The 12532-nt window shown below is 32.8% G+C and overlaps 1 protein-coding gene across 1 annotated transcript in view; it reads right to left on the bottom strand.

Moving 5' to 3' along the window:
* Positions 1-8390: 8390 nt before the first annotated feature.
* Positions 8391-12532, bottom strand: part of TRIQK (triple QxxK/R motif containing) — a 75759-nt gene continuing 71617 nt past the window's right edge. The window contains exon 4 of the mRNA XM_028111848.2: positions 8391-9176. Coding sequence (XP_027967649.1) covers positions 9063-9176 — 114 coding nt within the window. The 3' untranslated portion in view covers positions 8391-9062. The remainder of the gene's footprint in view (positions 9177-12532) is intronic.

Below are 12532 nucleotides of genomic sequence, written 5' to 3'. Positions count from 1 at the left end.
GTTGCAGCCTTGAAAACTAACGCTTCCGGCTGTGAAAACCTGCTGAGGACGGAAGTACCTTCCAAAGACAGGGGCGGACCTGAGGGGCCTCAGCTTGCCCATCGCTCCCGTGCAGCTCACGGGTCAACCAGTGGTCACATCCTCTTGATGGACCTCCTCCAACTGTAACTAGGGCAGCAGGAGGTGCTACTGGCATCTAGTTGCACAGGAGCATCTAGGTTCCCCGCTAAACATCCTACAGTTCGCAAGATCTCCACACAAAGAATTAGCTGGCTCAAAATGTCAATAATGCCAGTTGAGAAATCCTGTTCTATGGGAATGAGGTGTAGTACTTATGCAAACATATTTACTGTGGAATAAACCATGTGTCTAGTGCAGTGCTTGGCATTTGAGATAAAGCAATAAAACCCAGAGTTCCTTCCTTAAAGACCTCAGAGTCCAGTTAAGAGGCACATAAATGGATAATCATGGAATAGATTCTATGTAAGAGAAGAATCACCTAACTTGGCCTTGGGTGGGTGGGGTTGGGGGCTTCTGTGGGGAAAATCTGGGGATTTATCTGGGAATAGATAAATCTTGAAGGATAGATATGTAGGCATTTTCCAGATTACATAAGAGAAAATGGTTTTAGGCAGAGGAAGGAAAGAAGGTTAACAATGAGCGCAAAAGGACATAACCTTCCTACCCCACAGGCCAAGCACTAATATGTCTTTGTGCTCTTTCATTGGTTTTTCTCTCACTTGGAATACCTTTTTCACCCTTTTTCTGTTTGATGAAACCATCACCATCTCTCAAGTCATATGTCATGAAAGCAAGAGTACTATTTTTGCTTTCTTGTTCATAATGTTCATGGATTTGTTGCAAGCATAAAGTACAGTTCTGCCATGTGGCCAATTAGCTCAATAAATATTTTTCGAATGAAAATTAATAAACTTAAATATCAGTTCCTTTCTGAAACATTCTGAATTTCTCACTATGAAAAAAGCAGAGCCACCTTTTTCTATACTACTTAACATTGTGTATAGATGGGGAATTTGAAAGATGAGTTATTAGTACTTGATAAGTACTTAATGGTTATTAAATGAGTGAAAAATAGAAAAACATAATGGAAAAAAACGGACAGACTTATAAGGTGCCTGGACTCAAGATATAGCTCACTAAAACACTGTCTTTCCAGTCCTCTCTGTAGAGTGGAGATTGATTCACTCAATATAAAGAAGTAAAAATCACTTATAATCTAATATCCAGAAATAGTCTTTTACTTCTTCCTAAATATTCTTCAAATATACTCAGATAGACTCACATGTGTACACACACACACACACATACACACACATTCAAGCAAAATAGAATCCTATCACATGTATCCTATTTTTAAGTGCTTCTTCACCTCTCTCCCTATCCGTAGGTATAAATATATACTTTTAATGAATCCATCACATTTTATTTAATAGATGTAACACGATTTGTATAAAAAGACTCTTATGTTGGACATTTTCATTGCTTTCAGGTTTTTTGAGGTTATGAACAAAGCTGTGGTTAACATACTTTGTGCGCTTTTGCACACTACAAGCATTATTATCTTGAAAGAATTTCTAAAGAGATATGGAAGCAACTAAAGTATATGTGAAATTTTAGACGTTTAAAGTACACTGCAAAAATGCCTTCCAGAAAGTGTGTGAGATTACCATTCCCCCAAGCAGTATATGAAAGAGACTGTTTCTTCACATCTTTAATTAACACAGAGTGCTGGGCTGCGTGTTAGATTTTAATTTAATGTGTTATAATCCAACAGTATTTCCTTTATGATTTCTGACTCATGAATCAATGCCTAGAAATAATTTCTGTACTAAAAGATTCTAAAAATGCTGTAGTGTCTTCTAATAATTTTTATGTTTTTTTTTCATTTAGAAATAATAAATTCCATCAGAAATTAATCTTGTTTTAAAGTCATGGTATAGGCATCTTTTAATTTCTAAATGGATACTCAATTGTTTTAATATATTTAATAAGTAATCTATCTTTCCATCTTCATGACTTACAGGATACATTAAGTGAATATTTATATTTTGATCTATTTCCAGATGGCACATTTTATCGCTTTGTCTACTTTCCTTGACTATGAGATTATTTTAATTAATATAACTTTATAATACACTTTAATATCTGGTGGATTAAGGTTCTTTTCTGTTTCCAATTTACAAGAAAGTTTAAATTTGTACAGTATTGAATCATCTCATCCAGGGAGACAGTTGGCCTCTTTTTATTAAAGTTTGATTATCTTACCCTGTAAGGTCTTTTTTCCAATGAAGACTCTTCATATTTCTTGCTGATTTTTTTCTAGACAATTCATAATTTTGATTGTGATTGTAAGAAATATTTTTATGATATGTAGCTAACTATTGTAATTATTAGAGCTATTAATTTTCACAGTTATTTTCTAATGGACCATGTTATATAAATCTTACTCAATATCTTATTAGTTTTCCAGTTAATCATATAATCTGCAAATATTAGTCTTTTTCCACATTTACCACTTATTCCTATTATTTTAAAAATCTGATTCCATTGGCTATTACTTTTGGAAAAATGTAAAATCATATAAAAGCATAAAAATTTCATGATTTTAATAATACCTCTAATATAAAGCATGATAATGGAATTTGTATTTCAGTATTGAAAAGAATGATGATTGCAATGGGTTGAAACACACATCACATATGCAAAATCTATGGCTTTATAGTGATAATAAAAACTACAACAGGAATAGCAATGGCAAATCTCCATTGAAATTTGATAAAGGCAAAGATTCAAGTATTTATCCTTCTTTTCCTGTTATGAGCCATATTTTAAGGTAACCAAATAGTTGATTAAGTTTCTTATTTTTGTTTTTGGGTTTTTTTTTTCAATAATTTCACTTAAATGCTGAAGGAATGATCGAAAATTGTCATTCTGGGGTGCCTGGGTGGTTTAGTCAGTTAAGTGTCCAACTCTTGATTTTGACTCGTCATGATCTCGGGGTCCTGAGATCGAGCCCCAGGGCAAGCTCTGTGCTGGGCATGGAGTCTGTTTAGGATTCTCTCTCTCCCTCTCCTTCTGCCCCACCCCTCCATCTCATTTGTGCACATGCTCTCTCACTCTCTCTTGAAAAAAAAATAAGTAAAATGTTTAAAAAATTGTCATTTTGTAATGTCAAAAAATCATCAAATGAGATAATAGACCTAGGGAATAATTATAAACAGATGTTAAAAGCTTTAGGCAAAATATTGATATAAACCTTATTTTGGAGGGAATCAGGTTACTAGCACATGAATCCACTCATAAATTTCAGCATCATCATAAATGAGACAACCAGAGATAATGTGTCTCATTAAGTACTATGACATACTATTGCCTTAAAAACAAACAAATAACAAGAACAAAACTATCTGGATCTAATCTAGCCTAAGATCCAACTCCTAATTTACAGAAAATATGAAAAATAGAGGTATAAAATAAATAACAAAATGAAAGTTATTCTAGCCAAGTCTAGAATATTGGACATTCAAGAAGACAAATATTGTGGTTTCTTCAACAAATCAGTGGCATTAAAGAAAAAGAGATTTGCTATAGAATAAAAGAAACTTAAGAGGCTTACAATCAAATGCAGTACAGATCTTGATCCAAACGTATTATAAATAGGTATCTTGAAGACAATTAGGGACATTCTAATATGGACTTGGTATGAAATGATTTGAAGAAATAACTAATCCTATTAGCTGTAATAATAGCTTCCTGGTAATGCAAGAAAAAAAAAACCCAACAAATAACAAACAAAGAACGAAAGTTCTTGTCAGAGATGTATACTGAGATATTTGTAGGTAAAGTGTCACCTTATTTGAGGTTTCCTTTAAAATATCTCAAGTTACAAAAAAAAATGGGGGAAACAAAAGAGTGGCAAAATATTGGTAATTGTTGACTTTAGGTCATGGGTACACTGAGGTTCATTCTTCTATCTAGTTTTGTGTAATTCATGTGGTGAGTGATAAAAAAGGGGTAAGGAGTGAGAGTGGGAAAAACAGTCTTGATTCTAAGTAAAAAAAGTAGAGGCAGTTAGTACAGTAAGTACATAGTTAAATGCGACTTAACGTACAAGTGGGGTTCAGACAAACTGAGAGAGGAAATGTTAGAGATTGCCTAGAGTATAGAATTAGGGCAGATAGTGGAAAAGGTGAAGGTTAGAAAAGGCAGCAATGGTACTCAAACAAGATGCCTACAAGGGCGCTCACTATCTGGATCACCAATGTTTGGGAACTAGTGTAATAAATGATTGTTTATGTCTGGATAATTTCTCTTTGATCTACAAACTTCTCACATGCCAGTGCTTCATGCAAAGCATCCCACTGCAGCTAAAACTGTGACCTCCTTCTCATGGACATTACAGCCAGAGTTCTATCTCAACATGGTTTATTTTTAAAACCTTCTCTTACAAAACTAATTGCTGCAATTTAAGAGACTTACAATGTCTTTAACCTCGCTTTATAAATATGAAAACAGAAAAAAAAATCTCTGATTTTTTGTTATCCTAGGAGGTACAGAGAAGGCAACGAAATGAAGACCTGCCTTGTCACCTTCAGCAGAGCAACTGCAGAAGCAATTTGTTACAAGCAGATGGATAGTTGAACACTTAAAAGGATAATAAACTAGAACGAAATTAGATATTGAAATCAATTTCTTTTAGGCTTACCATGAACCTTCAGATTTACACGATTGTATTTGAAGAAGTCAGGAAAAAAAAAAAGGCATACTAAGATGGGTGCCCATGAAAACAGAACTTTACACATGCTATAGCCTTTATAGTCACCATTTACTTGGTTGGTTCAAATATTTATAGTTCATTGTTATGACTGCCAAAACTGGCAACCACAAGGATTGTTGTCTCAATTAGGACAGTAAACAGATTGTCTCTTTTTTTAATGAAAAAATCTAAAATGTAATACTTCACAGTTTAACATGTTTATTCATCTAAACGAGCTAAAAAATAATGGTGCGACATCTGTTCGAGAGGCATTGGTACCTCAAATTTTGGCTGCCTCCCCACCAATTTGGTTGTTGTTTTAAAAAATGAAGAATAGGAGGGGGTACTGTCATCAAAAAATCTTCTGGCATGTAAAGTATCTTATTTTTCTTGAAATAAGGATCTCATGTCTGTTGCTAAGGATAAAAAAATTATTTAAGAATGAGGCACTATGCTGAATAGGGCAGCAGTTCAATTGTTTTAAATGAATTTACCGGCCCACTATGGATATTTCCACACTGGTATAGTTCTTTGAGTGACTCTCCCAGTTCCCTTCATATTTACCTGCGTTGCTAAAATACAAAATAAAATAGTAAGAATGTTTCTGTTGGCACTGAATTCATCTGCTAGGTTTTTTATTTTTTATTTTTTTTTTAGTGTGGGTTGCACTGATTCTAGATATGATGTCAGTGGAACAAAATCTAGCAAACACCATTCTATCCAGGCTGCATTGGAGCAATTCTAATAAAAGAAGGCAGTGCCGCTAAGGGAGAAATGGTAGAAATCTCCCCAGAGAAGTCCAAGGTAAGTGTACTTATCTTAGATAGTCTCTGGCTCAGCAACCTTACATTATGTATGGAATATATGAAAATTCTCTAAGTTTAATTTCTAGAAGTTTTATTTCTGAAGCCCATCTAAATAAATCATAATTTACTGAATTATCATTGACTGTATCATTTTAGAATCTGGAAAATACAGTGCTTTAGTATTCACATAAATATAAGCATTATAATGAAAATTTAGTTTTATTTTTGTTGGGAGTGAGGATATATAATAAGTTAAATTAAAAACAGGGTGGTTTTCAACAATACTAAGATAAAAATAACATATTTGATTTTCTAGAAAAGAGCAATCAATGTTTCTGTTCTACAACATATTTAACACTAGTTGTTTTGACCTTAAACAGGAACAGGATGAAACATATATCTGTCCCAGAACATTCAATGATCATAAATGTTAAATGCTGAATTAATCAATATAGTGATTTCTAAGTTTTATTTATTAAATGCAAGTAATTTTTGATAATCTCTTACATGCAGCAACTGTACCAGACTCTGAGAGCACTAAAAGAAATTAACTTAAATTTTGACAAGCATTTATTAAATATGTGCAGATCACTACACTACTGGAATTACAGAAATGAATAAGAACATATTTTCAGGATCTTGCAATCATTGGTTGGGGTAGAAGTATTTTAGAAAAATTGAAAAGATGGAAAATCTTCAAGTATTTGCCGCCTTAAAACAACAAACTCTATACTGTACTATGATAGGCTTTTTGTTCATTTGTTTTAAAAGAAATCCTGGATGAGGTTATATTTTTACAATATCTCCTCTCAGATGAATCTATAAATGTTTATTTTGCATGCAAAATAAGAACAAGCAACTCTTCAAGCTTCATTCACAGTATTCCATAGGCTATATGTAAAGTCTGCTGCATTAGCTAAAATTTATCCTGCAGAGTATGTTAGCAAATAGATTCTAACATTCTGAAAAGTCATTATAATTTTTCTGTTTTTGTCTTCTGAATTACTCTGAGCAGTGAATTATTGGAGGAGAAAAACCCACGCCTAAAATTTGTGTCTGGTGCCAGTCTTAGATTTATGCCAAACACCACTCACTATTCAGAAGTGTGGTCTGCTGAAAATGTAGGCCAGATATCACCTTTCTATCTTCAAAGATTCAAACCAGATTTCAATCTGGGATTTCTCTACAGGCTGCTTCCCAGTTAATGTGAGTTTGAAAAATTTGCATTTCATGAAAACAGTGTTATATAAACATATATTGTCTCAGTTTACCTGCTATTTATTAAAATCAGAGTTGAGCCTTTGGGACTTATGGTTCTCTGGAGCCATCATAAGTCAATTACACAAATGGACTAGCCAGAGACTCAGGATATCAATAAAATGAGGTAACCAAACTAGCCTATAATTATACTATGTATAGATTAATACTTATTACTATCAGAAACAACCTTTTTCCCTCAAGAGAACACCTCAAGAACAGAAGGGAAGAGTAACATTTATTTTCAAGGTAATGAATTTTCAGACATTTCCAAGAGTATACTCATCTATTTTAAATACTGTAAATTCTGTTATATTTCACTTGGATAGTAGGTATCTAATAAATAATTATTACATATCTTCTCATTTAAATTACTACTGAAATTAGAAATAATCTTTATTTAATATGACTTCTTAACACCATATGGGAGGTAAAATAACTAAATGAAAATTGTTCACGTAAATGTGATAGAAGTGGGGGAAAAGCAGTATTTCTTGACATGTGGCATGTCACTCAGGAAAGGAAAAGGCCCATCATATCCAAAATGCCAGCTTGGATATTCCCTTGCCACCCACTTCACGAACAGACATACCACATGGCATTAAATGCTGCAACCTTTCCTAAAAATGCCACTTGGATTGGTCTGCTGTGGTGAGTGTATAAGAACTCTTGGTCTGTCTCATGAGTTTGTGATTTCAAGGGGTAGAATCCAGTAAATAACACTGGCTAAATTTTGTCCTCAGATGTTTGGCATAAATGATCTGTGAAGATACTGGAACTTTGGGCTGTTTTCACACTGATGAAATAAATTATGCTACTTGAAAAAATTCTACAGAACATAATGCTACACAGTCATATTCAACTATTTGCAAAAGTCTCAAAGAATATCGAATGTATTCATCAAAGCTTTCTTCTCTGGGCAAATATGGAAACAATCTTAACATTTTATTTGCTCTTCATAAATACAATGTATATGATATAAAACACTTTGTGCACATGTTTCTATTAATTTTTTATACATCTTTATATAAGGTAGTAACTAACAACTCTGCTGTGGACACATATTTTCTCCTTTTCTAAGCTTTATGTATTCATGTGTTCTAAAAATATTTTTTAAAAATCCATTACTGGTAAAAATATTGAATACATTGATTGTTATACTCCAACAAATTCACAATATCTTGAAAATTTATGTAAACGAAAAAATTACATATGCGAGTAATATGAGACATATATTTTCTATTATTTATTTTTCACAAAACAGTTCTGATTAACTCTCAAGAGACAAAATGTAATTTTGTAAACCAACTTTGTATTGTTTAGGTTTAAGAGACAACCCAAGAAAATTATTCTGAGTAGGTAGGACTTCTGTTACTGTTGTGTGAGAAAAAAAAACACAAAACTGCACAACTAAATGACAGATTGTTGCATATCTCCCGAACAAGAAGGGCAAACTGACACCGCAAGCAGCCAGAACAACACAATTAAAATAGAATTCCAAGTTTATATTAATACAATAATAAGTTAATTAAAATCAAGATCAACTGAACTTTCTATTTACACCAGTTCAGACAGCCCAAGAGGAAAGGAACTCTATTTTACAGACATATGTGACTCTTGAGCTTCTGTCATCCAGGTGCCATTTCTGATGGAGCACATGTGCACTGAACAGTTGGCAAAGAAGGAAAAAGATTACTGTAGATGTATGGCAGATAGTCTCTCTAATGATATAAAATATGTCTGGAAAGAAAGCAGGGCTTCTTTGTAAAATGAAAAATTTCCCATGACTTTTCCTTGCTTCTTAGGCTCTGAATGTGATTTGAGAATGTTCCTGTAAATGAGGATATATACTTCTACTTACGACGTATATGGAACAAAAATAGATTTAGTAATCTGTAAGTGATGGAGTTATACACATAAATTGGCTAAGACACCAGAAGAATTTAGGATCTGTTTTCCATTTAATCTAAACGCACCATGAATAGGTTGCCTGTCAAAGTAGAAAGATTTATAAAAGTATCCGGTAGCATACATTATACTCCATTGCTAGGTAAGTTTCTTTTCTTGATATCCTATGCAACTATTTAAAAAGATATTTCTGAAAACTGAAAATACCAGCAGAAAGAATTCAAGATGTTCCAGTTTCAGTACTTTAGAAAGTATTGGTCCCAAGGGGTGCTTTTGTAAAATTATTTCCCTTAAATGCATTGATTGCTGTTCAGCTAATCTTCATCTCCTTCCAGATCAGGGTCAACATCTGTGGACAGTCTGAGATAAAAGAAAGCATAGAAAGCCAGTAGGAGGGCCAATATAGCTGCAAGTACGAGGCCAACTTCCTGAGGAGGGGAAAAAAAAAAGTAGGTTTGAAATTGATGAAAAGAGATTGGTTAATGTTATGAGTTTCATCAGAGAAAACAGCGATATAATTCCATCATCTAGAATAATAATTTGAACCTAATTAATCACATTCTTTTTGTTTAACACTTCTTGTCATTTAGTAAAGTAACTTATTTTGTACTTGACAATACCGACTGCGATGACAAGTACATCAGTGGGTGACTCATTTCTATTATTATTTCTATGTAATTTGTGCTTTTCTAATAGTAAAATTAAACTTTATAATTTTGATATATTTGCATAGTTTGAATATCAAGATGTTGAGTGCAAGCAGTGTAGTTTGTGCCTACACAGTTTCTCTCTTCTCTATTTGAGTATGTTTAACTTTATTTGTTGCTTCAATTAATTTGTTATTAGTTTTAGCTTTAGGACACGATTTTAAAAGATTTATCTTTCTTTTTCTAATGGGATGAAACTGCTATTAGAACCAGTTTCTAAATTATGTCTCTGTAAATCTTTATTAAATATTGTTTTGTGGAAACTAAATTTAAACTCTAAATTCCATAGTTTATAATGTGGAGGAAAAAAACTGAGGACTCTTAGTTCATGAAGCAAGATACAGTATAATTTATCAGAACTGTGAAGGGTGATTCTGAATATTTCATTTGGTGATTTGATGTGGGTTATATTAATCATGTTAAAATAGTAGCCAAAATTTACTACATATATTATGGCAAAAGTTCATAAACTTCATATTTATATGAAGTATAGAGTGTGCAGTATACACACACACAGACTTACACACATACCATTAAGGAATATTCTCGATATTAACATAGCATTTGGCTAAAAAGATCAAAAAGAGCAACTAGTGCCAGTTCCATATCCTAAAGAGTCTAATATGCCTTTCTAATTTTCAATTGTGTATCACACCCATTCCCAGCATTGTTTTATGGACAGGCAATTTATTTGCATTTACATGAATATATTTTACATTTCATCAGAATGTAAAATTACTAATTCAACCTATGCTACCTAAGAAACTTTAAAAACATTAAAATGAATTTGGTTTATAATCAACATGAAATTTTTACCTGGATGTTGAAATTACAAATGGGCACTTTATACAGATATTTAGCTTCAAATTTACATTTATTTAGATTTCCAAGCTATGAAAATAAATATTGATAAAAATCAGGGGGTTGATAGACTCAGTGTCAACTATCTTAATCTAATACATCAACATAATGTCAAATGAAAGTGAATTTTTCTTTGTTGCAGTTGGAATACTTCAGCATCTCAAAAGGGCATGGCGGCATCAGACAGGTTTCATTTATATTCCTATATCCACAGCTGTGCTCCCAGACCCATCTGGTTACACAGCTACTAATTTTAAGAGGATGTAATAAACAAGTGACACACAACTGCAAACTCCATCTGTTCTGTATAGTGGACAACAAAACTGTTTAACAGCAGTCACCATTCATACAAGCTTAAAGCAAGAATAAAGTTTTTACTCTTGATTGGAGGCCATCATCCACATCTCATTTGATAATCACCTCTAACTGCTGCTTTTCAACTGTTCCTTGTCCCTTCAAAAAACTCTCTATCATCTTCACTACACATTTTCAGGATATCCAGAGGCATGAAAATGGGTTTTAAGGGTAGGAAGCCAAGAACCTTCATAGAATACACCTTCAGAGGATCCATTAATTCAATTAAGTCTACTGAAATTATGGTAGAGGGGGTAGGGCTAAAGAGTATTAAATGGGGAGGAATAGCATCATTTAAAAAAAAATGTCCCATACTGTTGTGGGGACTGAATGTATAGAGGGTGAAACAATGATAAAATTTGAAAATACTGCTTTCAGGATGCTGGTGACACTAACCATAACTTAGAGACCTGTGGCATTTATGACCCCCCACCCCCTGGCCATTTTTAGTTTTACATCTGAAATCACAAAAAAAAAAAAAGAAGAAAAATAATGTTTCCAGATGTCTCATCCCAAGAGGTTGTTCACAGGATCTCGTTGACACTTGAAGATTTTATTTATGTAACAGAGAAATTAAATTTTTGATACTTATTCTTTTATTAGATTACACCTTTCAAATAAACCTTTCAAATGAACTAATTAATTAACAAATATGAATTATCTTTTTTCTTCTAAATACTAGGAAACATGGGTATTTACACGCTAAAAAATTTTTAATGAAGTTGTAATTCTTAAAACATAATCTAACTGAACAGCAACCAAATAGGAAATCTTAGTTGTGCTAATATTTTTTAGGTAGCACTCGTTACTGGGTCATAAATTACAATATTTTGTTTACATTGGTAAGACACAGGAAATAAAATAGCTTCTAAACAGAAATTAATTCTAGATTTTGACACAGTAATATTCACATCTTATTCTGAATCATTACTGTTCTCCCAAAACATTTTCAATTACTAAACATACGTTTACAAAAAGGCGCTAAAAGTCTTTGAGCATAAAGACTGTATTGTATATTCTTTACATCTCCAGTCCTAGATCTCTCAGTCAATACTGTTGATTTGATTTTATATGGTAATGAAATCTGGAAGTTATTTCTTGTATAAATTCCTCCCAGATGATCCTGTCTTGGTCATCTTTCTTTCTATAGGTTCTACAACATTGTAATACTTACAGCATTTATAAACAAAAAAATGAAGGATTGAGTAAGATTTAGATAACATATATATGAAGTATATTAAAATCATGTAATACTTTGAAAACTTTACAACAGCAATATCAGTATCTCCACAGCAAAACTAAGAACATTTTATAATATGCAATATAATAACACAATGCAGACTGAGTTCAAGTGGGGGATCTTAAGGCCACTGACAACCAACCAAGGAAGTCTTATTTGTACAAACCAGCAATGGCTAATTCAAAGAAATATTTTCTCAATCAGCTAACAATTCATAAATGAATTTGATTTCCCGGGTTCAATGTTAACTGTTTTCGTGGTATTATTTAACTCTTCTGACAACCCTGTGAGGTAATGGCATAATCACTTTTGCAAATATGTCAGCTTAGACTTAGCTAGATCATGACAACAGGAAGAGGCAAGAGGAATGTGATCCTAGGTCTCTTTCCTCCGTGTTCAGTGTTGTCATGGCTGGTATTTTTCTATTCCATGCAGCTGTTCATATTTTCTGTAGATTTAAATTATTTTAAGAGCATAACTATGATTCATTCTAAAAATAAGCAGTAAAGTGATAAAATACTATAATATTATGGTCATCCTGTATCAACTAGGTAAGAGTCAAACATGTTTGATGTTCATTAGTCCTTAGTTGCTTCTCTGACATTATCAATATGGATAAAAT

Source organism: Eumetopias jubatus, unplaced genomic scaffold, assembly GCF_037043125.1.
Source record: "Eumetopias jubatus isolate StellerSeaLion01/CBP00866 unplaced genomic scaffold, mEumJub1_p1.0 scaffold_4, whole genome shotgun sequence".
Classification (NCBI taxonomy): Eukaryota; Metazoa; Chordata; class Mammalia; order Carnivora; family Otariidae; genus Eumetopias; species Eumetopias jubatus.
The sequence above is the reverse complement of the archived record's forward strand: the minus strand, read 5'-3'. Positions and strand labels throughout refer to the sequence as shown.